This window comes from Rhipicephalus microplus, chromosome X, assembly GCF_043290135.1.
Source record: "Rhipicephalus microplus isolate Deutch F79 chromosome X, USDA_Rmic, whole genome shotgun sequence".
NCBI lineage: Eukaryota > Metazoa > Arthropoda > Arachnida > Ixodida > Ixodidae > Rhipicephalus > Rhipicephalus microplus.
In genome coordinates this window covers 155,676,283-155,702,985 of record NC_134710.1, presented here as the reverse complement: position 1 = coordinate 155,702,985, position 26,703 = coordinate 155,676,283, and the positions used below count along the sequence as shown (strand labels likewise).

The window sequence follows — 26,703 nt, the reverse complement described above, 5'->3', positions numbered from 1 at the left end:
CTGCTAGATCTTTCCCTGTTGCTGGTGGCACTTGTCCTAAACAGCTTAAAAGACCGAGGCGCACGTGCTGGGAGCATCGCGGCATATCAGCACCTCCAACTATACCGTCTTTAAGCAAAAAAAAAAAAAAGCCATTTCGGACAGTGCGCCTCTGTACATAATTTTTGCTTTTTCTTTCTTTCTTTGCGCTTACACCTACAGAAGCACGTTGCACATTTGAGTATCAATAGAAATGTTATTACGATGTAGCCCAAAGCAATCCTTAAAAAAATATCAATCACTTTGTGCAGTGTAGAGACAATGTGCGATCAGCTACTAATCCCGCCCTTGTTAAGTGATCACATCACTCACTGTATGAGTGATGCAGGCACTTACACAACATCGCGCATAGCAGTGTGAACTCGTTAAGTCACACGTTTAATCGGGCATCTGCAACAGGCCCGCAAACGCATGCTGTTGTAAATGGCTGGCAGCCTACTTCGGCAGAGCTGCTGCAGGCGCCCAGCTAGCGCTGTATGATTACTACCTACGAAAACAGTACACTCACCGTTAACAGGCCCACGTTGTCCGTGTCCGCCACTCCATGAATATTCCTTAATCCGAGCGTCACTTCGAACACGGTGTCATGCGTGACCACCATTGAATATGCGCGTGTTCGCTAGAGCACACACAGCGACCAAGACCCCAGACCAACGCAACGCATTTGAAAGACGATGAGACAGAGAGAGCGACGTTGAGAGATAGAAGGAGGAGGCACTGGCGGCGGCTAAAGCGCCGCGGCGGCGCCGCAGCTGTCGACGCAGGTGTTCGGTGACGCAACTGTTCGCTTATCTACGCCGCCGTGTTGGGACCAACGCTGGCCGGGGTGAGCGGGGGGGTGGGGGGGGGGAGGAGCGGGAAACCCGCCAGGACGGCGCCGAAGAGCAAACGCTATGGCGCATACGGCGGACGGCCGTTCCTCGCGGAATGACTCCTTGTAAATGGCAACTCTCCTTCCAGCCAGTCGCACAGCGACGCAGGTTATTTACCAGCCTCGGGTTCTTGGAGTATTTTGACGGAATGCGATTGCAGTGGGCGAAAAATAGTGAAGCAAAACTTGCGGAAAACAAAGTGCACCATGGAATGGCCAGAAACAATAATTATTTCGTCCTCGGTAGCATTAGCGGGAGAGCATCGCTACACCTTTTTCCAGAGGAATTTTTTTTTGCATTGTCTGTGTCTGGCACTTCCGCGTATGGTGCCGCAAACACTGAATGCGTAGTCGAAGCTGGAACAAATTAATCCACAGTCGCGGATGTTTAGAAGGCTTGTCACGCACCACGAAACGTGCCGAGGTTGTTATAACAAACTTTTTGCTGACCACATGATCAGCACATAATTCCATATGGTTACCCAATGAGCTAGCTAAGCACCTGTAGCAAAGGCAGGGCACGTTCTTGTTAAACGTTGTTAATATAAACGATGGTTGTGCATAAGTGCAGTGACAGCTTTCCGTGGGAATTGGTCATAACCCACGTTTTCGAGCGTAGAAGCACCTCAGCGGACCTAATCAGCTATCACAGCAAGTTCGTAAGCAACGATCAGGTACGAAAATGTGCAGCTGTTTTCCATGTACTGAATAGTCCATGTACAGTGCGTTGACAACCGCCATTCCTTAAGCCACCTCCCATATAGACTCCTAGTCTGAACAGGTGTGGGACCTTAAACAATAAGAAGCAGTGCCTCCCCCCCCCCGCACACACACACACACACGAAATTCGAGGGCGCACGGGCTGATACACACGCATACTTATTCACAGGCGCACACACATACGGTCACACACACGCGCGACCGTAAACGCACGCATGCATGGGCGTAAACATGTGCACAGGCACGCTTAACACAAGCACGGACTCGCACATACACGCGCACGCACACATGCACGGGTGTACACACAATCGCGCTTACACGCACACACACCCATACTCGGGCGAACATTATTTGTGTGTATATAATCCATAGCAAACATGCAGCTTATAACCAACGCTAAGGAAAGCTTTCGTAACATGGATTGCAGTTAATTGCCATTATAGATGAAACGCGATTTGCTTCTGCTGACATTCTGCTGTATTCGGAGAGCACCTTCACACATTCTAACTCAATTAGGCCGTCATTTAACGCAAGGTCCACATATTCGTGCAGTAGCTGCGCTGCTCGGCCGCCAATCCGAAGGTCGCGGGTTCGATGCCGGCCGTGGCAGTCGAATTAAGGCGGAGACGAAAGGTAGAAGCCTTTGCACTGTGCGATATGAGCGCTCATTAAAGAACACCAAATGGTGAAAATCTCTGCAGCTTTCCACTACGACGACCCTCATAATCATATCGAGGCTTTTGAGACGTAAAATCCCAAATATTATAATTATGTGTTCTTTTTATGCTGCATATTCCATCTGATGAATCGGCACCTACACCCTTCTCAGGCACAAAAGCACCCTTAGAGCCTATTTTAGGGTGCTATTGAGGCAAGCACCCAAACAAGGGGGTGCTTTTTTTTCAATCGACCATTTATGGGTGCTAAAGGGTGTTGCAAAGGGTGCTTTCTCGTAAAAGCACCCTTTTTACACCCTTTTGGGTGCAAAAATTTTTACTGTGTATGGCACCGTTTCATATGCGCGCACCCAATTTGACGCCTATAATGGCAAATTTTCGTCCCTACGACTAGCGCCCATGATCATGATTTATAAGTTTTAACCCCTTGCGATAGCTGAAGTTGTTAGCATATACCTGGGCACTGTATATGTTGAATCCCGCGCAAAGGTGGCTTAAACAAACACATAATACGCACTGGTACTTCATTAGCATGCCTTCAAAGCGCCGTGAAACGCGAACAGAAACGTGACGCGTGTTGTATCGGCCCGCTAGCCTGCCCGTGATTTCTCACAGGACAAGCGGGGAACGTCGCGCGAGAGCCAGGCAAGTTTCGTAGCGCTTTTTTTTTTTTGCATGGATGGATGTCATGAGCAAGGCTTGGGCTGAATCTGTCGGCTCTCAATGTGTTTGACAAAAATTGCACTTATCGTATTGGAAACGCGCTGAATGAGACAGTAGCTACTGTGTGTTGCCGAAGCTGGTCACGGATGCCACGCATTACTGCATTCTACCACATCCAGACAACGACATTACCCTGTGAACCAAGGCCACGGTCAGAGGAAAGCGTAAGAGACAAAAGGCCCGTTTGTGTCGCATCCTCCCTGTGTATAAAGGTGCAGGTTCCGGTATGGATACCCGGCCATGGCGGCAGCATTTTTTGAGAAGGCGACAAATGCTTATATTTAAGCACGTCAAAAGCCCCAGGTGGTCCAAATTTCAAGGCCCTCTACTATGGCATATTCTATAATGATATTGCCGTTTTGGTACGTTAAACTTCAACAGTTATACGTTTGGAGGTATCGCGCTGTATGTTAAACACCTGTCAGCTATCGTTGCGGACCGAGAGGTCGTAAATGTAACTCCTGTCAACGATGCTCCTTTCAGTTTTTTTCTTTGCCATCTGATCGAGTTGATTTTGGTGACGTATTTCTGTTACGTAAACACGTTACAAAAGAATTGGTAGACTCCTGCTTAAAACACTTTCATGCTAAATACTGCTAAACGACATTTTGCACGTGGATCACACTTCGTGATACCAGAACACACAAATATTTTAAATGTTGAACGAATTATAAAACTTAAATTTTTATGTTCTCTTTCTGTTTACGCGTCACTAACAGTACCTTAAAGTGGCCTTGCAACTATGAAGAAGTGGTGTTTTGGAGTGCACGTTTTTGCCATTAGTTTTCAAGTTTGTGTCAGTGCCGGATTGCCGCGTTTTATTCATACATAGTGTTACTCACGCAGTTGTGATTGTGCGGTGGATTAGCGGAGCCATGGCAATAAAGCGAGAATTGACGTCGGCTTGACGCTTGTTGCTCTCGGATTTTCCGTGAATGAGATAAACGCAGTGAAAGCGAAATAAGATAGTATCAAACGGCGACTCGCCAGAGTTTTCTTAAAATATGGGAGGGACATTCCCAAAAAGAAGTGAGGAGATGTCAGGAAAGAGAAAAGACGAAGATGTAGAGGGAGAGAGCTAAGAAAAGGCGACTGCCTGTTTTCCCTGGGTGGGTCAGCCCAGGGGCATGCCGTCTGAGTGAAGCCGGGGACAAAGGGGTATGTTGCCTCCGCTGGTGGGGGGGAGGAGGGCTTGAAGGTTTAACCACCAAGCGTCGGCTTTCAGGATTCCCTCTTTCCCGTACATGGCAATGCGACGCACAGCTAGGTGCGGGGGGGGGGGGAGTCGAACACCCCCCCTCCCTCGTTGGCTCGGGTCCGGGGTGTCGCTACACATTAAACGCCTGCTTAAGGAGACGCCCCGGCGGGGCTTTGGGGCGTTAAACACTAATCTCATTTTCATTATTATTATAATATAAACACTAAACACATGTTTTGGTCTGATAACTAGCCTTAGAGACTCCCTCACATCACAAGAGCGAACAAGTGCACACAAAAGAGAAGAGGCCCAGCGAAGGCCTGAGAGAGCTCAGCACACACCCTTCACGTATATATGGCAGGCACGCTGGCGAGCATCCCATGCAGCTCACTCGCAGATGCAGCCGTGTTCGATAGGCGAGGTGTCTATGGAAGTTTAGTAAAGAAGGCCCCATCATAAAGACACTCATCAAACCCACAAACATGTGACGCACGCGACAACTCATAGAGTGTGTGTGCGACAAGGCATGTCTTGCGACCGTGCGGCGTGCTACTGTCAACACCAGCATGTCGGCGCTGGAACACGATGCGGGCGTTTGAGAGTATAGCTAGAGCAAATATTTGTCGTTCATCATGTGCTGGATATCCATTACTGCTAAATATGAAAACATTTTCAAGAAATGAATACTCACAGGGCACCCCATGATGTTTCGAGGTATTCCCTTCGATTCATCAATTCTGCGCACTGTATGCGACAGCAATCTCTTAGTGGCCGAGAATTACATGCGGGATCTGCTTCTTCGAAAAGAGTCTGCCGGAGTTACTGATTTGTTATGTGTGACTGCGCCTGGACTCCTTCATGAATAATGTCCCCTTTTGTCTAAGGACTTTAGAGCGCGTGTCAGCTGGTGGTATAATTAACGGGAGTGCGAGATCATGAACGACCCTCCTGTTAACGCGATTGCGTTAAAGAGCTTGTTTCGCAGAAATGCTGCTGTCGGTGTCACTGGCGGCGTCGGTGTTTATTGTTCAAAGCGAAAAAGCAGCGTTGGCTGTGAGCGACAATTCGAGGTGTATGCGAATAAAAATATGAGTGGCTTCACTCTGTGATGTCAGTAGGGTAATTCACGTAACGTGATTAAGGCACAAAGTATCCATTTCTGCATGAATATCAGTTTACAGTTGTCTTTTAACCTACTTTGCTATGCAGTCGCGTACCCGTTTTTCCTTGTCTCGCATGACTACCTCGCGCGACCAACGGATTTCACTTTTTCTTGTGCATTTCCGACTGTGCGCTCTAACGAAGCTAACAGTGGCTGGCCTACAAGCTCGAAATTCTGAGAGGTTCAGTGCGTATTGCTGTTATTGTACGCGTGCTTTATGAAGAAATGAGTGGTGAAGAAGTGAACGTAGCAATAGTGAAGGCGATACAGAAACCACTTTCTCGCCGTTCAACTCGGAGTGATTTTGTACCCTTTGACAATACTCTGGCACCGTCAATTTTTTTAACAGTAATTTGTGTTTAGCAGCTTCAGAGTATGGGACGCATAGACGTACCTTTTGAAGCCTTCCTCGAGAAAATCGTACTTTGGATGCTTGCTACGAATGGTGGTGGACGTGCCGTCGAGGCCGACATAGCCGTAGACGACGTCGTCGCAAAAGTTCACTTTCAGGTCTTCGATGGTGAAGTTCATCGACGGCCGGCGCTCCGAGACACGATTGTTGTAGATGCAGAAGACACGGCGCCCATCGGACAGCGGCCGCAGCCGTGACTGCATGCCATTGGGCAGCGGGCCCGACAGCGCGATGGGCCCATCTGCCTCCTCCTCTATGGTGAGATCGTGCACAGCCGTCCTGCAAAGGACGTCCGCCGAAGATAATGAGAATCAGTCGCCCAGAGCTGCAGCAACCCCTCTCTCCTCACATTAAAATATTGACCAATTGTGAAATTTAGGCTAGCTCGCGTGACACGTAATGAGTATGAGAGGGTAAGAATCAGTGACTCAGCACTGCAGCACACCCTTATCCCTCACCCCCCCCCCCCAAAGAAATTCGAAAAAAGTCAAGTTTTGGTTAGCAGGTGTGACGTCAGGTAAGGCGTATAAAAAGAAGTCTTTGTGGAAGCATATTCGATTTTTATTGTAATGCCGTGAAAGCCTGTGCTTTGAAAGACAGATATCCACAGCGCTGTGTATGATTATGAGTGTCGGCATTATTTCTGATATCTTATGCTGATGACTGCGATATGGTATTAAGGCACGTCTTAATGGGGGACTTCGAATTAAATTCGGACACAAGCACACACACACGTTATATACGTACACGCACACGTGTGTCTTGCGAACCGTTCCGCGTTGCCTGGGTGTAAATGTGTTAACGTGACATTCCGCTTGTCAGTAATGGGGTATGTATGTAACATGCCGCTCGGCTTTCCTAAGGGTGCACCCAACGTTTTTGTAAGAGCGCGTGCATGAGTATTAAAAGGTAGTACTTATTGAGGGGAACAAGTCCTGTCGATAATACTTGCGGGTTGTCAACTGCTTCGAAAAAACGACTTATGAATCGTTAACGTATCCATACCATTGTGAAGGGGGTCGAAAGAACAGGAGAAAATGCGGAGCCGATGAAGTGCAACTTGAAATCGAGAGTTCGACAGAAATCCGTCAGGTTGAGACGAAACAGGACGAATAAAAGCGAACACCGACCAAAGTATTTTTTTAAAAAGGTGTTTGGGCTTCCAAACGGAAGCCTTGTTCACAAACTGTGTCATCTACCAGGACTGTAGCACGTACCATGTACCAGGACTTACCTGAATGAGCATACCACAGTGGGTACATACCAGCCAAAGAGATCGTCTTTACGGGCTTAAGTCTGGGAAACGCGGGATCACTGATGCACGTCGAAGAAATGTCCGAGCAAAGGAGTGTTTATTTTCAGCGACCACAAAGATTTCCTTCTGAAAAATTTGTAGGTTTTTTTTGTGGCTGCGTGCTACAAAATTGTCAATTTTGCTTCCTTAACCTTTCCGCCATCTTGCGGGGTCTCCCAGAACGGATGCGCACGATGCATACCGATACTTTGAGGGATGCCACGCCCATGGGTGTGATTGGATGCAAGACGTCTACAACAATGCGTTCACGTAATAGACTCTTTTTATGCCACCACCAAGGCAAATTCTTTCACATTGTATACCTGCATGTAGTCCGTGAATGTAAATATATTAGGGCTATCTTGCGTGAAACTAAACGTATTCTACCTTTCGTGCTCTTCTTGTTGAGCATTGTATTAAACAATATCTTTTTGCATAATGAACAAAAAATTTGAAAATATAAAAATATTTCCTTGTTTTGATAGTTTGACAGATTTTTGGTTATCGTGCTTGGTTTACCTGCCAAGCAAAGATATTTTCACTGCATTTCAGCAAATATAAACCACTGTTTGTCAGATAATCCTAATCAGCCAGTAAGAAGCAAAGAAGACAACAGCTTGTTTTAGGATGTTTTGACGACTGCATACAGTTGCTATAGAGCGATATAACTGTGTGTAGTGATATATTGATTTCATGCGCACCAGTTTGTGGCTCTAATAAATGCCACCTCGAAGCCACCAACCTGACCATCTGTGGTGACTCAGTAATTTGTCTAAGCTACTATCCCAAACAATACGCAAAGAAAATGACGCATTTTATGCATTTCATGAGCTATACAGTGTCGGTATCCTTGGTTGTCCATTGGCGCAAATGCGAACGCTTTGGTGAGAATTCCTGTCGACCGTTAAATTCGTCAACGCCTACGGTCAGAATGCGTGCATGGCACTTCCCAATGATAATTTTCGACTTTGGGAACACAACGCAATTTTAGAAAACTTCGCCCGCTTTCGAACCAGACACGTCAATGTTGAATGTCGATCGCTACGTTTCCGCCATGGTGCGAGAACAGCATGTTTGGTATGTGGAAACAGTGCTGCTGGCCTTAGCCGTCGATGAGTCAGTCCCCTCACCATTACGCGAGAAGTTGGTGTATCGCCAAAACTGAACAGCCCGTGGTGCAACACTCGCCCTGTATGCCAGGGAAATTTTTAAATGGCTTACATCTCTCACGCCCAAAGTTTGGTTCTCTAAACTCCTGAGTGGTAAGTGTTATTTGTAAATGTAGTTGTAGTAATAGACTTTTATTCAGCCAAATTTACAGGCCGAGCATTTCGACCACCTGTGCGATCAGTCGGCGCTGTTCTTCTTCCCCTTCGGCGCCGATCCAATCGAGCCAGGAGGTGATGAAAAGGGACGGGGGAGGATGATAGCTGGATTGCTGAGCAGTTGGGCAGTAAAACAGGTAGTGTGACAGGTCAGCGTATGGGGAGGGACAATTAGGACAGCAGGGGTTAGACCTATGTTTATGAAGGAAAAGGCGAGAGGGGGTTATCAGGCAGTTCATTTGGATGTGCCGTAGAGTTCGAGCCTCGAGCGTAGTGAGTGATGGATGAGGGGGAAGGTAAAGACGCTTGTCAAGCCAGAGCTGGATATATACCTCCTTGATAGTGTGACGCAAGGAGATCTGCCCATCGTTATTCGCGGAGCTCTCACTGTCTTCCGAAGGTGTGAGCCAGGGAATGAACGGTGCCCGGTGCAATATATCACGGGCAAGCTGATGAGCTAGCTCATTGCCGTTAATACCTGAATGCCCAGGAACCCAGCGGAGGAAGACAGTGGAGGATTGAAGAGCAAAGGCTGCTCGCTCGACCTCCTGTTGAAGAGCAGGGGGCAACGTGTTGTTCTGTATGTGACGGATGGCGGCGTGCGAGTCGTAGTGAATTGTGTACTCGGGGAGAGAAGGGAGGGAGGAAAATGACTGCATGGCGTGGACCATGGAAAGTACCTCGAGTGAAAGCACATTTGGCGGGTGTAAGTATGGCCCGCTGGTGTGCGTGTCAGGTGCCGTAAGGTGTGGATCGTAGATGACGTAGCCACACGAGCCCCGAGGAGCCATGTATGAGGCATCCGTGTAGGCAACTCCCTGTGTAGAGAGAGGAGGAGGATGATGCTGTGCTGCCGCATGACGCCGGCCGGCGTGAAGAACGGGAGACATATTGAATGAGAGGGGATGTGAAGGTTAGAAGCAGCGGTGCTAGCGGCAGAAGGCAAGGTGGGATGGAAATGGGAATGTGAGGGATACCGGCTTGGGCTAATAGCCATTGGCCTTGACGAGTGAGAGGAAGACGGGCAATCTGAGAGTCGTGGTGCAGAGAATTAAGAGAACGTAATGGATGGAAGAGGCCTGTGGCAAAGAGCTTAGTGGTAGAGGTAGTGACATGGAGGTTAAAGCTGCCTTGTAGAGGCCTAATAGAGCTCTTTCGAGTGTGTTGAGTTGCGTTTGGGTGAAAGGAACATATGGTACAAAGTACAAGAACTTGTTAAGGGCAAGCGCATGCGCAACCCGGCACGCATGAGCCTCGTGGAGCCCCGACTGCCGAGTGACAACGCGTCACAGGAGGTGGGTCACCGAGTGGCAAGTCCTCACAGCGTGATGTAGGTTCTGAGCGTTCTTTGTCGCGTGAAAAGGGAAGCCAAGAACTTTGCATTGCTGAACAGTGGAGATGAGAGAGCTAGAAAGATGTAGGGAGATGAGGGTATTTTGGGAGCGCTGGTATGCCGACCGGTTTAGCGAAAGTAGTTCACATTTGTCCGGTGCAGGGGACAGGCCAGCAGTAGCGAGAAAGGAAGCGATAAGGTCCAGACCACGTTGCAAAGTATCCTGCACGTGGCCGGGACATCCAGACGTACACCAGAGAGTGATGTCATCTGCATAAAAATATGGTGGAGGTCAGGTATTTGGGACAGTTGGGAGGCAAGGGGGGCCATAGCCATATTAAATAGAGTAGTAGATAGTACGGCACCTTGAGGAGTGCCACGGGTGAGGGAGTGTGGGTTAGACAAATGGGTATCGACTCTAAAGCGAGCAACTCGATTGGAAAGAAATGATAAGATGTAACACTACATGCGGGAGCCACATGACAGGGAGGAGAGCTGAGCGAGTATGTGGTCATGACTCACGCCATCGAATGTTTTCCGTACATCGACGGTTACAAGCGCATGAATCTGACTACGAGAAGGTGAAAGAAAAGTATGTTGAAGAACAAGGAACATGTCCTGCGCACAAACGTGGCGTCGGAAGCCAATAAAAGAAGGAGGGAACAACTCTTTCACTTCAATAAAACCAGACAGTCGAGTCAAGGCCATTCGCTCAAGAGTCTTGCCAACGCATGACGTCAAAGAGATAGGGCGAAGGTTAGAGAAAGATGGGGGTTTGCCCGGCTTCGGAATCATGCAAATTAGAGATGATGTCCAAGAGCTTGGAAGACAGCCGCTGTTCCATGCTTCGTTGAATGTGTGTAAGAGAAATTCCTTCGCGTTGTCGGAGAGATTACGTAATGTAGTATATGTTATCTCATCCCCACCGTGTGCCGAGCTGGTAGATTGAGTGGCTAAGGCAGCTTCCAGCTCTCTGAGCGTGAATGGGCGGTCCAGGTCTGGGTTAGCTTCGCCACAGTAATCTGGGTGGGAAGGTGTGAGGGGGGCTGGGAGATACAGAGATTTTAAATTTTCAAACACATCAGATGGAGTCCCTTGAGCGAGAGCTTTAGCTAGGGTGGGAGCGACGGCAGGCTTGGTACCTAAGAGAGACCTAAACAGAGACCATGTAGAGTGCGAGTGCAGTGCGGAGTCAAGGCCGTCACACAGCGTGTTCCAACGAGAGTGCTCGAGAGAAGTGCCGTAAGCGATAATTTCAGCCCGCAAAGCATCAATTCGGAAGGAAAGTTGGACGTTGTGTGGCTGGGAGCGGAGAGCGCGTTTCAAACGTTGATAACGTCGCCATAAGCGGAGGAAGTGAAGATCAGGGTCAGGAATGGGGAGTTGAAAACGAGCGCGGCGACTACAGGATGTTATTCCTGCGGAGATCCGCGATGTCCAGTCGTCGTAAGTTTTAAATGAGTCAGACAAAAGATTATTACCGAATGCTTCCCAGTCAGTGTGAGCGACTCTTTGTTTCCGCCTATTGTGGGAAAGAGGGGTGGTGATGTGTATGAGAAAGTGATCACTGAAAAGTTTTTCAGCGGACACCTGCCAGTGAAAAGGAAGGGAACTCCGAGAGAACGTGAGATCGGGTGTAGTGGAACGCTGTGAAACAGTGCCCGCTCGAGTAGGAGTGTCAGGAGTATTAAGAAGGGTGAGATGGCGTTCCTGGGCGAGGCAGTGTAGAAGGGAACCTGGTTTGTGTGTTTGGGGGTAACCCCAGAGCTTATGAGGAGCATTAAAGTCACCCCCAAGCAGGATATGGGTGGTCTATGGAAGGGAGTGCAGGAATTTGCCAAGAGCACTAAACAAACAGGACGTGACAGGGGATTGTAAAAGGACATCAGAGCGAGAGAAATGCGGGTAGACTGTTGGTAATAGACCAAACCAACTAAATGTTTCAGGAGGGGGGAGGGTACGTCTAGTGGTTCAACGAGAACGTCATTGCGTACATAAATGGACGCAAGTGGCTTTCCCGTCGTAACGTGATATGCACGGTAGCCTGGGACGGCAAGGGCCGCCCGAGTCTCCTGTATAAGGAGAAAATGGGGTAATGTTTGGTGGGTGAGAAGATATTGATGGAGAGGGGTCCTACTATGACGAAAGTTGCGGCAGTTCTACTGAAAAATATCGAGGTCCTTTTCACGCGCCATCTAGGTCTTTGAATTAGAGGAAGCCCCTACGCGTGCGCGTTCCTTCTTTTTTGCCGGGGAAAGCGACTCTTGCAGGGAGTTAAGCATATAGGTGAAAGATTACAGTTGCTTAGATTAGGTTTAGAGGGTCATAACAATCCGGACAATTGAATTTTTCAGCTGGACCAAACGAGGGCGATGCGCAGTGGTGGTGGTGTCGACCATGTCAGCCAATTTGGTTACATGGGAGCTGGAGGTCGGGGCGGTGAGTGTGGTGAGTTGCTTATTTAGCTCCGTGAGTTCAGAGGTAAGAGAGGATATGATAGTTGCGAGTGTCTGCGTCAGTGCGAGTATTTTCTGTTGTAGCTCATCTGAGACGCATTGTTGCTCGCGCTGGTTGCGCTCCAACATAGCCAGTCGCAGATCAAAGGAGCGGCTCTCGTTACTTAAAGACGGTGAAGGTGTGTTGGATGAAGAAGTGCACATGGGAGGTGTTCCCTTAACCTTAGCGGCGTATAAGCCCGGGGGGATGTTGCGGGATGTGATAGGAACTCATGCGCTGAAGAGGAGGGCGGCGAAGGCTGAGTGGCTCGGCGCATGGCTGTGCGACGGAGAAAAGCTGCTTTGGCGCAGTCTCGTTGCTTAGCTAGAAGGTAGGGGCAGGCGGAGTCGAGAGATGAATGGGTGTTGACTTGGCAATGGATGCACCAGGGTTAGGCGCAAACGTGAGCATCGGGATCTGCTGGTAGAGGAGACGCACAGCGGCGGCACTTCGCCGGAACGCTGTGTTAGGGGCATTGATGAGCACGGTGACCTATAGCAAGGCACCGAGTGCAAGTAGGGGACTTAGGTTTATGTGGACGGCATCGGAAAGAGACGCGTTTGAAGTACACAAAGCGAGGAATGATGGTTCCAGCAAATGTTATGAGGATGGATTCAGTGGAGCCCATCATACGTGCAGCGAGTGTATCTGAAGTAAAGGATTCGAGGTCATGCAAGAGCTGAGATGTTGTGAAGTGACCACCGACGTTATGTATGACGCCGAGACATGATATTGGAGGACTAGGGGCATAGGGCTTAATTAATGGTGATCGGCTTACCATTAGGTTCCAGACTTCTGAGGGAGAGAAGGAAGTGGGCAGTGAGAGGTGAGTGCGTTTTCAGAAACACAAGGCTCTGAGCACGTTTGGCTTGAAGGGTGACCTCCGCACTGGTCTTGGGAGAGAAATTTGCGGTGGCTATGATGGTAGAAAGCAGGTCATAGAGAGGCAGTTTCGGCGTGAGTGTTCCAGGTGGAAGTTGGATTCCGACGGTGATGAGCTTGGAGTGGGGGCGGGCGGTCGAGGCAGATTTTTGATTGGCACTAACGGTGTTCCAGCTGCCTTCAGGGGATGGCGTATTGTCTTCGTTGACCTGCGATGCCGTGAAGTCCATTTCCGTCGATAAGTCGTCAGCTGAAGTGATGGAAGGCAAAACTTCGGCGATGGAAGGAACGACCCTCGCCGAAACGAGCTTGTCGACAGACTCGGAATTTCCAATGGGTAGGCCAGACGCAGATAAGGTGGGGAGAGCAGCAGGCGTGGTTGATTGCAACGCCAACGCTGCATTACGGCTCTCGGGCTCCGGCGTTTGCGTGGCTATCAAGCTGAGAGTAGCAGAGACGCCACCAGCATTGCACGTTGCTGCACCGTGTGCGCTGTTGAAAAACGCTGCCTGTTGCTGTATTGTTGTCGGCGCGGGGCTGGTGACATTGCCAGATGTTGACAGCGGAGGCACGGCTGTATCAGCGGTACGACCGGAGGAGGCTGGGCTTACCGACAGGGCGACAGTTGTCGTTGGTGTCGAGTGCTGGGCGGGACGCCGCATCGTGGAGGTGCAGGCGCAGTGCGTTAGGGTGAGCGCGGCGCCGCGCCGCTTCGTACTTTTGAAGGGGCCTGGAGGGCCAGCCTGGGGTCGGACCGGGGCCCGGATGGTGTCGGCGTGTCCCGGAAGTCTTCTAGAAGGAATAGTGAGCTTGGCCAGACACGGGTGGGGCCCGGTAACGGGCCAAGAACAGGTAAAAGCGGAGCACTGTATGTGGCCAGCCAGACAAAACGGCGCCACCTGGACACTCCTTGTAATTGTTATTATACTTGTTTTTTAAATAAAAATTGCGCTTAAGCTTCACCACAATACAAAATACTGTATCGCTTGCCATGGAATGCTACTGCCGTCTATTGTACTTTTTAGTTGAACGGCGCACGGCCAAGAGTGTAATCGGAACATTTAAGTTATGTGTTTGGTATAAAAGGTCAACTGAAAACTAAATTTGTACTTGAATGAGCGGGCCGCTCGTAAATTACATCAATAGTTACGCGCAATTTTTAATAAATGCTTTCCATTGTATATATTTACAATGGCGATAATTCGAATATTATCGCCAAACTGAGTAACCTCATGTGAAAATCGGTGGGAAGTGCTGTGGTGTAATACGCACTTTAGCAATTAACAAAGGACTGCTCGAGTGCTGAAGTGCTGAGGACACTTGTAAAACTAGAATTGCCAGCGAAAAACATTGTGGCTACTTGTGGTAAGTAGCATACTAACGGAAGCTCCACCAACTTGGCTTTGGCTGTGCTGCCACAAAAAGTTCTTCGCCAAGTGCTATCATATAAACATCTCTGGCACGCTAACTCAAGAAGAAGCTTGGACAATGCGATATAGTTTCTAAATGGAGACATTGACCAAGAGGCCGCCATGTTGTCCTACAAGAAAGGGCCTCCAATTCGTCAATTTAGTTCTAGTTTACGTAGATTTTGTGCAGTTTTTGCCTTGTTTTTTTTGTGGAAAACCCTTTAAATACAGATTTTGACGCGGTTGTTCGTGGCTAACCAAGACTGAAGAAAAAGAAAGTAAATGGTGTATCGATTTCGACAACACCAAATAGTGTGCCCTGAAGTGGACGATGCCCTTTCTTAGCCAGAAACAAGGTACCTCGGCAATAGAAACAGACACGTCGCAGGGGCGTAAGTCCTGCTAAATCCAACGCAGCATCTGGCTCAGCACTTCTCCCGAAAATATAGAGCGCATATCGGTGTTACCGTCGTGGCGAAGATTGAAATTTAGAAGAGCTGACACACTTTATTAAGAGGGGCAGCCCAATATGTCTGCAGACTCTTTAGGGGTTTAAAAGTTGAACTGAGGCCGCTTGTATATTTCGAGAACAAAGATAAAAACGAATAGAAAAAGGGAAAAAAGAGCTGCAACCCACGCCTTTTTCAAAATTAGCTCGGTAAGCAAGAGATCCGGAAATTTTCCTCGCTTGGGGCTACGCGATGTTTGTTCTACGGCTTAATCCTGCTGTCCGTGCAGTTAATTATACGCAACCGCGGATTTCGTGCCGTACGACTTGGGTGTGCGTTGGCTGACCTGTAAAGGACGACGGCCGTGACGGCAGCGAAGCAAGCGCCAGCCACAGTCAGGACTCCGATGAAGGCGAAGATGAAGGCGGGAATCCTGCGCTTGCTCAGCACACGGGGAAGCTTTTCGGCCCACTCGGCGGTTTCTGTCGCATGCGAGCGTTCCATGTCTGCTGCCGGGGACAGGTAACGGTCACTTGTTTTCCTGCTTGACCTTTTACAAGTGGCTCGTACCCGCTACAGGGACATTTGAACCGGCAGTTAATATAATGAAAAAATTAGAGTTTATATGAAGGAAATATATATATTTGTTCTTTTAATGATTTCAAAATTATAGAGTTTTGATAAGCAATACCATCAAATTAGGCTGAAGGAGTTAAAAAAATTTGTTGCTGTGCCGCGGCTGATAATGACGATTATCGCATTATAAAAAGGCACGAACGCGCTAACGTGGATTCCCAACGAACCTTGTACGACTATTTGCAAAGTAAACGAATGCGCGAAGGAAGCATGAAGGAAACCGATCATTAAACTAATAATTTTTTAGAGCTTGCTTAAAAAGAAAGCAACTTTAATAATTTAAATTGACAATACAACTACCGTGTGCTAAGGACTGAGCCCTCATCCCAGCTGCAGAGACTCCTATAGCACAGTCTGCCCTATAAATCTTATTTCACTTTCTCTTGTAGTGATAGAAAAAAAGGTTCACGGGTGGCATTAGTTGAAGGCTGAGTATTACTGTTTCATTACGAATAACTATTTTTTTTATTTTCGATCGTCATATCCTTATTGTAGGATGCCTAACTCCATTGTAAAATTTAAAGGACATATAAACAAAGTAATGTTTTTGGGTAGCGGTTGTAATTACGCATGATTTGGCAAACTTTGCCGCTTCTTGCCCTGGCAGAGATAACGCTTAAGCTTTTCATTCGCTGTTTGGCACGTGTCCCTTCCGCTTCATTCGCGGCTTTGGTTGAGCTCTACGACTGAGTAAATATTATCTTTCTCAAAGAGATATGGGCTTTCATTTGAACACACACAAAAAAGCAGAAAGCTCGAGTTCGCTCTTAGATACCAGTGTATACGTAGTCGAAAAATCTTCTCTGCGACTAACCCCACGACAATGCAGAGTACCTCATAAACGTGCAGAAAAAAATACAGCGGTAAAAAAGCAGCATTAAATAAACGAAAGCGAAAAGGCAATATTCTTGTTCTTTTCAGGGTGTTTTCTTTTATATTGCCTAAAGGATTCGCGAACTGCTTCATACGCTTGATGGAAAAACACAAACGGTGGAAAGCAAGCGCTACTGCGAACAACTCTACTATGGCAGTTGTGCGTAGCAAGGAGAGTTCACAAGCGTAGCGCGAAAACGCCGCTTTCTCAAGTGCCCTTTCCTTATACCCTTCACTCTGCTAGCGTTTTTCAAAGGGCTGCCACGCAGCAGATTTGGCTCACAAGGGAGATTGCGGCTATATTCAGATAGTTGGCATAAAACTGTAGTGGAATTCGGGACGCATGACCTCTTTGCCACATTGTGTCTTTGAAATCACCGGTATGGGTTCCTTCTAAATTCTGTGGCGCTTGTAGCGACATGGCAGCATGTCTGCTCCGTCCAGGTCAAAGCTCGCCACTGCCCTATATGGTCATGTGAAAACGGGCACAGTAGCTGCAGGGCTGCCTCCAAGCCCTGAACGTCGGGGAGCCTTACGTGTCGAGCTTTGGGCTGGTCAGAGTGATGAACGGCGCCGTAAAAAGCTCATGATTTACTTTCCAATAATGAAATTCTCACATTTCACGAGAGAAATCTGAGATGTGATGAATAATAAACACTCTCTAAGGCATTTCGATGCGTTTTGGCAGCGTTTTGCCCCTGCCACAAGGCAGAATTCAAAAACAATTCCGCGTTGACACCAGAAACCAAATGAGCCAAGCTTTTGGTTTTACTTTGCTAGTAGTATAAGGTAAGAAAAGAAATCCTTAAGTCGTTGTACTGGCATCGGAGCAGGTTCATGCACAGATACAAAATTTTGTCCGGGGAGAATTTCGCCCATTTTTGTGGGTCACCAACACCATCTTTTGACGACGACACCAGCCGAGAAATTTTTCCATGAGAACACTGTGAGCAATAATGAAGTTTTACACATAAAAAGGTAGACAACCACCTGCAGCTATCACTGAAATATATAAAAGAAGAAAAAGTGCATTTTGTATTAGCTACAGAAGTCAGCCAATTTAAAAGGTAGCGTTCTGCCTCGTGTGTCAATATAGCCTACTTTTCATTTATACAAATCCTAGAAGAGAAAATAATTTCTCGTTTTGTACCAAAAAAGATTGTTTTGCAGTTTTGTACTTTTTCGTTTAATCACTTTCGTTGGGAGCAATAGTAAAACTTTAACAAACTAAATTTAAAAACGAATAGTACTTTCTATAGGGATATTTTCGGCGAAATGTAAAATATTTGAATGAGCGCTATTTAAATGCGCAATCTGTGGTGTTGAGGTCTTCTTCAGAAAGGACCTGTTTCTGGCCCTATGCGCAGTGGTGACCAGTGTTTTCACACAACAAAATATTCACAAATCGAAAGTGGCGTTTGTAGATGAAGCAGAAGATAGGCGCTGTGCATGAGGAAGCGCCCTGCAGGAGCCTTGCACGCGCAAGCAAGAACGCACAGTTTCAGTCCCGTCAGACGCCTGGCTCCCAATTCAGAGTCCGCTATTTCATCAGATTTCCGAAGCACGGACACCCGGGATGTTGGCGTAACCCGAACGACGCGTGATGCAGTGTCTGACCCGACCGTATTCTATAGATCCGAAATATCATTTCGGCTATCCTGGACGTGGACAAAATATTCCATCAACGATACTCATTATCGCAAACGGGCACGAGCGACGTTTCAACAACGTCAAAGATGTTCGATTGTAGAGTCACCGCCTGCTGCAGTATACGGCTTACCTTGTTTGGAACTATCCCAGCCAGTGCTTGTCAGTCAACCAGCTCCGTTTGACGTTACAGTACCATCAGTCCATCCTCAACTAAGACCAAGTGAACCATGACATCTCGGGAACGGAGAGAGCGGTCAACGTCTGCTTACTCCTCGTGTATCTTTCCATGCGGCATAGGTTCCTGTCAAAAATCACTTCGGAGCTTCTTACGGCTAGTCTCTTTGACGAATATGGCCCTGGTGCGTCTGCATGTGATGGCAGTTTTTCTCACGTCCAACTTGCAGCGCAGCTTTCACCGCGGAAAGTAGAGCTGAAAAAAAAGAGGCAAAGTTCAAGTCCAAATACCCAGAAAACATACGGCCCAGAAGATCTCACTTCTTCTAGAAATGACTAAACAAAGGGCAAAGATACTTCGGCTCCGAACACTAAAGCATGGCCAAAGCCAAAGAGAAGGAAGCGACTCCATGGGTTCCTCCCGCTGCCCTATAGAACCCCACGGGACAGAACATCCCCACAGAGGCGTTGCTGCTGCCACGCAAGACGTTCCTCGTTCAGAGCAAGCGGACTACGAGGCTTTCTTTCTGGGAAGTTCAATGTGAAGCTGCCCACCTTACGAAACTCTGAGTGACGTACCCAGTGCCTCCCTTGCTTTAAGACAAGTGCAACACATCGGGGACATATTGCCACATTGAATATGCAGCACCAAGAGAACAACGAAGAACACGCGCAAAGAGAGAAAAAAGACTTGGTTCTCTTCTAATCAGTTTGCCAGTGTTCTGGTACAATTAAAGTGAGTTTTCTGTATTCAACTGCTGCTGTTCCTGCATTGTGACACTGGTGGAGGCACTGGGTACATGTTCGGGACGCCTGACAACAGCCCCGCATCTAGTCCGGAAAGACTTCCGCACATCGACACCCCCGTTCACCGCAGCAGCCACCGCTGGTTAGGCCTCCGCCTGGAGTTCGGTCCATTGCCGGAAAGCGTGACCATGCCGGTAAGCATGACGGCGCCTGGAAGCACTGGCCCCAACATGTCCAGCCCGAGCACGACACAGGTAACTGTTTTGAACCGTCGACTTCCGGTTGACTTCCACGAAAACGCATATGAGGACGCACATGACCGGCTCGAGGAATTCGAACACACAGAGAATGTTAACAGGTGGAACACCACAGAGAAATCGGGCTACGTTTATTTTCCGCTTCAAGACGGAGCCCGAACATGGTTCACGAATCGCGTGTGGTCGTCTTGGGACGAGTTTCGCTAGAAGTTCCTCGACACGTTCGTGAGCACTGAAAGACGAGAAATCGCACAGCGTCTCCTCGAGTCACGGATTCAGAAACCAAATGAATCCGTTACGATGTTTGTTGAGGACATGGCACGGCTATTTTAAAGAGCAGATCCTAATATGCCCGAAGCCAAAAAGGTTAGCCACCTCATGCGGGGCGTTAAGGAGCAGCTCTTCGCTGGTCTCGTACAAAACCCACCTATAAGTGTTGATGAGTTCTCAATGGAGGCAACATCTATCGAACGCGCACTGCATCTACGTTATCGTAAGCATGACCGCCAAACCCACAGTGCACCGATCAGCGTGGCAGCTACGACCACAGCAACAACACCCGACGAAGGTTCTTTGCGCTAACTACTACAAGAAATCGTACATGAAGAGGTCAAGAAGCTCGTCGCCAAACCGAATGACTGCGCGATCGCCTCAGTAAGGGAAGTCGTACGCCAGGAGATCAGGCAAGCGCTCTCGCTTCCTGAGCCGAACACGAGCACTCCCAGGGCAAGCTATGCAGACATAGTCCGCTGACAGCCAGCGAACGTGCCGACACCATATCAGTACCCCCAGCAACATCCGCCGACAGCGCCTTGGTAACACAGAGAAACTTCGACGCTGAGGCGGCCACCACTTCGCAAGACTGACATCTGGCGTACCCCTGACCATAGGCTCATATCCTTCCATTGTGGGGAAGCAGGCCACATCGTTCGGTATTGCTCGTATCGCGTCGCAGGGTACCAAGGGTTTCCTTCCACTATTCCTTGGCGCCAGTTCAACGAAACACCTGACGTCGACACGAGTGTCATGACCCCGCGGGATGTTCCTCCTGGGTTTCGGTCGCGCCCACCCTCTCCTGGGCGTTATTCTCCATCCTCTAGAAGGATCACCACTGACATGCCAAGAGGGAGATCTCCTAGTCCACGCCGGGGAAACTAAAAGCAGCGACCTCAGAGGGGAAGGTTGCGAATTGTCGAAGTGCTGAAAATCCCCCAATACTGCCGAGCGAAGAGAGACACATTTTCAATGAATCAACGAAAGAGGGGGTTGTTGCTGCCAAAGTTGCAATTACGATTGATGGACATGACGTCCTGGCATTTTTCGACACTGGCGTGGACTTCTCAAGAATGAGTGAGAGTCTGGCAGATACGCTCAGGAAGGTTAGAATGGAACGGACAGGACCGCAGATTAGAGGAGCTGGAGGGCAGCTACTCACACCTACCGGAAAGTGCACCGCAAGAATGAAGATAGGGCATGCATTCTTTGTCGCAACTTTCGTTATTCTTTAGTGTTGCAAACAGGCAATTTTGGGGATGAATTTCTTGCATGAATATGGTGTAATCATCAATATACCGGACGGTGAACTCACCTTTTCAGCGGATCAAAGTGCAGCGCTACACCCAAAATCCCTCCGAGTCATTGACGATGTGACCGTAACTCCGTTATCGTGCCGCCTTGTTTCAGTCACATGAAGCGAGCAGAATACTGGAGAAGGAATCGCTGAACAAGTATTGACGCTTCTAGTCTCTCGCGGTGTTGCAATTGCCAGAAGTATCGTCAGTGTTGTGTGCGGTGAAGCGGAGGTTTTGTTGACGAATTTTAGCAACGAGCGACGACACATTACACAAGGCAATACAGTTGCCTACTTCGACGAGATCACCGAAATCCGCGAGTGCTGTGTAGTACAACAGGACGAGCCGCAAGCCACCTCAGCCCCACCACCTATTGACGTAAGCACGGATTTGTCACCAGCGCAGAGACAGCGTCTAGTAGATCTCGATCAGTTCAAAGACTGTTTTTCATCAACCGCGAGGGTCAGTCAAACGCCGATAAAGCGATAAGTCAATCACCGATAAAGCGTGACAATGACACAGAAGATGACGTCATGGCGTTTGTAGAAGTCGTCAACGCCACTACGATTTCGTGCAAGCAGAATGAAAACAGCGAGTTGCTTTCCCATATTGCATTTTTGCATGGCCGGACAACAACCATCCCTGGAAGATTTGCAAGGAGCCTGCCGTCATTCTACTTACGTAGTGGTGTTCTCTATAAGAAGAACTTTTCTCCCAGAGGAAGCACCCACCTACTTGTCGTTCCGACGTCAATCCGTGAGGAGATACTTTGTGCTTGCCACGATGAGCCAACGTCTGGTCATCTCGGATACACACGCACATTGACTAGAATCCAACAGAAATACTACTGGTCAAGACTTCCAGCTATTGTGAAGCATGACGTGCGCACGTGCCTCGATTGCCAACGACGAAAATCGCCAGCGTTAAAACCAGCTGGACTATTACAACCAATTCAAGTGCCCACGGTACCTTTTGCCCAAATTGGAATGGATCTCCTCGGACCATATCCGACTTCCCATGCTGGCAACAAGTGGGTAATAGTCGCCATTGATTATCTTACGCGCTACGCGGAAACAAAGGCTTTGTCAAGTGGCCCCGCCGTTGAAACCGGACGATTCTTCGTAGAAAATATTGCCAAGTTCCATTTCCCAAGTTTTTGTTATCATCCCAAAACACCACACGATTCTCAGCGCAAACCGCGCCTGCAGTTTTCGAGAAGGTTCCGGACTGTAGTAGATCATTTTGATAGGACCACTCCCACTGTGCGAACGGTACAGATTGTTCTGGAACCTTCGCCACCGCCAGCGATAACGCTAGAACATTCGACGGCATGAGTGAAAATGCCGACGCGCTTCGCCGCTTGTCAGTTGTTGATCGAAGGCCGACGCTCCGTTCGCCGCTATCAGTCCTAGCCTGCTATCTGTGCGAGACTGCTGCTGTAATTGGACTTTCCGTTTACCGGGCACAGGTTCGCCCAAATAAACAGTTAAATCCCAACACGAAGTCTCCTGTCTTCGGCCACGTCACGACCCCGTGACATCTGGTGGAGGTGCTGCTTCGTTCATGTACCGGACGCCCCCGTCAAGCCGCAAACCCAGCCCACGTCGCGGAAAAGACACCGACGCCAACCAGGAGCAGCGAACAAGCCGCCGACAGCAAGGGCTACCACCGGAGTACGGGCTTCTACAAGACAAGGCGCGGAAGACCAAGGCCATGACCGCAACTGCAGCGACAATGACAACCGCAGCGTCCCAGCCCACGATGGCCATGCACCAGCCCAGGGAACCACCAATTTTCCATGGGTCATCGTTCGAAGACCCGGAGTGCTGGCTAGAAACATACGACTGTGTGGCCGCCCTCAACCATTGGGACCATGACGAAAAGCTGCGTCGTGTTTTCTTCTATTTGGAAGACACCGCAAGGACCTGGCCCGAAAATCGGGAGTCCATGCTCCGAACGTGGGATGTTTTCTGCGGCGCATTCCTGCAAACGTTTGCGAGCGTCGCTCGCAAAGAGAAGGCCGCTGCTTTATTAGAGACCCGGGTTCCGCTACCAAATGAAAATGTCGCCATTTTCACACAAGAAATGACCCGATTATTCCGTCACGCTGACCCAGACATGCCTGAGGAGAAAAAATTTCGTTTCCTCATGCGAGGGGTCAAACAGGAGCTCTTCGCGGGACTGATGAGAAACCCACCAAAAACCGTCCAAGAATTTGTAGCCGAAGCGACCACTATCGAAAAGACCCTGGACATGCGCACCAGACAATATAATTGTCGTCTGACTGCAGACTGCGCTGCTGCTAGAGCCAGTAACTCCGGAGACCTGCGTGAAACGATCCGAGCGATCGTGCGGGAAGAGCTGCGCAAGCTGTGTCCTTCGGCGCAGCCTCAAGTGGATTCAATCACCGACATTGTGCGAGAAGAAGTTCGGCAGTCACTTCAAATTCCCCACGCACCGCTGCCCGAGCCGGAAGCTATGAGCTACGCCGCTGCACTGCGCCACAACGCTCCTCCCCGACCACGCCAAAACGCCACCCCGTCGCACTGCCGTCGACAGACGCCACCGCTGCCACCACCCCCACCGACGTCATACCGTTCGCCAGCGGCCCAGCGCAGTGCACCGAGGAAGACTGACGTCTGGCGCACCCCTGACCATCGCCCGCTCTGCTACCACTGCGGCGAGGCCGGACACACATACCGCCGTTGCCGTACCGACAGATGGGACTGCGTGGCTTCGCCGTCAATGCACCGCGTCCACAGCCAGGAGAACGACCACGTGACATCGCCGACTACCTGACAGGAACTCGGTGGACACCACGAAGCCCTTCGCGTTCCCCGTCGCCCAGCCGCCGCACATCACCGCACCACCGACAGTACTCTGGCCCTACGCGGGGCCGGTCTCCTAGCCCGTATCCGGGAAACTAAAGGCAGCAACTGGTGGAGGTGCGGTTGCTGTGTGACGAACTACCGAAGATCCTCCGACGACGACGACGCCACGACGGAGCTTTCCGAACACAACGCCAACCAGGCAAAGCCCTGACGGCGAAAGCTCATTTACCGAAAATGGCCTGACGACGCAACATGGAAGCAGCGGAACAGGCCGACGCAGCCGTGACCCGACGCCACGCCCTAACTGTAATGCGAGACGGCGAACTAGCGACTTCGACGTTCTTATCGACGGCCACAGTGTGACCGCTCTCGTCGATACTGGAGCCGACTATTCTGTCATCAGTGGGTCGTTCGCCGCGAAGTTAAAGAAAGTTAGGACAGCTTGGAAAGGCCCTGAAATCCACACAGCCGGAGGTCATCTCGTAACGCCTGCAGGAATCTGCACAGCGAGAGTCACCATTAACGGCCGTATTTATCCTACAGACTTCGTAGTCCTACAGCGTTGCTCGAGAGATGTCATCCTTGTCATGGACTTCTTATGCCTCCATGGTGCTGTCATCAACCGAAAAACAAAGTTGATAACGTTATCCACAGAAGAAGCACTACCGCCACGCACGCCGTCAGGACACCATGCCTTGAATGTGCTGGAAGAGCAAGTCACCATTCCGCCTCGCTCAAGCGTCATTATTTCAGTCGGCGCTCCTAAATCACCTGACTTGGAAGGCGTCATTGAAGGCAGTCAGCATCTGCTGGTCACCCAAAATATTTGCGTCACAAGAGGAATTGCAGAGCTGCGGGGAGGAAAAGAAACTGTTATGCTCACGAATTTCAGCAATGAGTACAAACATGTGAACAAAGGAACAACGGTCGCATACATCGAAGAAATTGTCGAAGCCACCAGTGCTTTCACCCTCGCCGATTTTTCGGAACCTGCTCAAAGGAACCAAGTCCCTCCCATAGCTTTCGACGTCAATCCCAGACTTCCGAACGATAAGCAAGAACAGCTCAAGGCCCTGCTCCTGCAATACGAAGATTGCTTTCGTCGTCATCGAAAATTCGGCAGACCCCAATCACGAAGCATAGCATCATAACTGAAGAAAATGCCAGACCACTCCGTCAGAGTCCGTACAGGGTTTCGATGCGAGAACGTGAAGCCATGAAGAGACAAATTGATGAAATGCTGCGGGATGACATTATCCAGCCGTCCAAGAGTCCATGGGCATCCCCCGTGGTGTTAGTGAAGAAAAAGGATGGGGCCCTACGTTTCTGCGTCGATTATCGCCGCCTGAACAAAATCACAAGAAAGGACGTGTATCCTCTCCCACGAATAGACGACGCACTTGATCGGCTCCATAACACCAAGTACTTTTCGTCAATGGACCTCAAGACTGGCTATTGGCAAATCGAAGTCGACGAAAGAGACCGAGAGAAGACGGCGTTTATAACACCAGACGGCCTCTTCGAGTTTAAGGTGATGCCCTTCGGCCTTTGCTCAGCGCCTGCAACTTTTCAACGCGTTATGGATACAGTACTGGCAGGATTGAAGTGGCAGACTTGCCTTGTGTACTTGGACGACGTCGTCGTGTTTTCCTCGAGTTTCGACGAGCATCTTCGGCGCCTTGAAGCTGTACTTCAAGCCATCAAGCCTTCCGGACTCACACTGAAGCCAGGAAAGTGCAGATTTGCGTACGAGGAGCTCTTGTTTCTGGGGCACCTGATCAGCAAGTCTGGAGTTCGTCCTGATCCACGGAAAACAGCCACCATCGCCGACTTCTCGCCGCCCACTGACAAGAAAGCCATGCGCCGATTTCTGGGCCTGTGCGCCTATTATAGGCGGTTCGTGAAAAACTTCGCCCGCATCGCCGATCCTCTCACTAACCTTACCAAGGCCGACGTGGAGTTCAAGTGGGAAACACCACAGGAACACGCTTTCCAGGAGCTTAAACATCGCCTCCAGACGCCTCCGTTACTTGCTCATTTCGACGAATTCGCCGAGACCGAAATACACACTGACGCAAGCAGCGTAGGTCTTGGCGCCGTTCTTGTGCAGAGGGCTGACGGACTTGAAAGGGTTATTAGTTACGCCAGCCGATCGCTATCCAAAGCAGAAGCAAATTATTCCACAACAGAAAAGGAGTGCCTCGCCATCATCTGGGCTACGTCGAAATTTCGCCCCTACCTCTACGGCAGGCCCTTCAAAGTTGTGAGCGACCACCACGCCTTGTGTTGGCTAGCCACCTTGAAGGACCCTTCAGGTCGCCTCGCACGATGGAGCCTGAGACTTCAAGAATATGACATTACTGTCATTTACAAGTCCGGCAAAAACCACTCCGACACCGACTGCCTCTCTCGTGCGCCTGTCGACCAACCGATACCCGACGACCCGGATGACGACTACTTCTTGGGAACGATAACTACCGACGACTTCGCTGAACGACAGCGGGCCGACCCGGAACTTAAGGCCCTAATAGAATACCTCGAAGGCAGGACCGCCAAAGACCCGAAGGTATTCAAGCGCGCACTTGCGTCGTTCTTTCTACGAAACGGTCTTCTACAAAAGAAAAACTTTTCACCGCTTCGAGCTAAGTACCTCCTTGTGGTGCCTTCAGCTCTGCGACCAGAACTCCTGCAGGCCCTGCACGACGATCCGACGGCAGGGCACCTCGGTGTTTCTCGCACGCTCGCGAGGATACAAGAAAGGTACTACTGGCCACGTCTTACCACCGACGTCACTCGTTATGTGAGGACATGCCGGGACTGTCAGCGACGCAAGACACCACCGACAAGGCCAGCCGCACTTCTGCAGCCAATTGATCCACCTTGCCGACCTTTCCAGCAGATCGCTATGGACCTACTGGGGCCGTTCCCGACGTCGGCTTTCGGAAACAAGTGGATCGTGGTAGCTACCGACTAC

At 49.6% G+C, this 26,703-nt stretch overlaps 2 protein-coding genes across 2 annotated transcripts in view; one reads left to right on the top strand and one right to left on the bottom strand.

Annotated features, from left to right (window-relative positions):
• LOC142775839 (endochitinase-like) overlaps positions 1–6,236 on the bottom strand; it is a 42,384-nt gene extending 36,148 nt beyond the window's left edge. Inside the window, exon 1 of the mRNA XM_075878060.1 lies at positions 5,785–6,236. Within this exon, the coding sequence (XP_075734175.1) occupies positions 5,785–6,005 (221 nt within the window). The 5' untranslated portion in view covers positions 6,006–6,236. The remainder of the gene's footprint in view (positions 1–5,784) is intronic.
• Positions 1–26,703, top strand: part of LOC142775123 (uncharacterized) — a 789,190-nt gene that overhangs the window by 665,315 nt on the left and 97,172 nt on the right. The window lies entirely within an intron of this gene.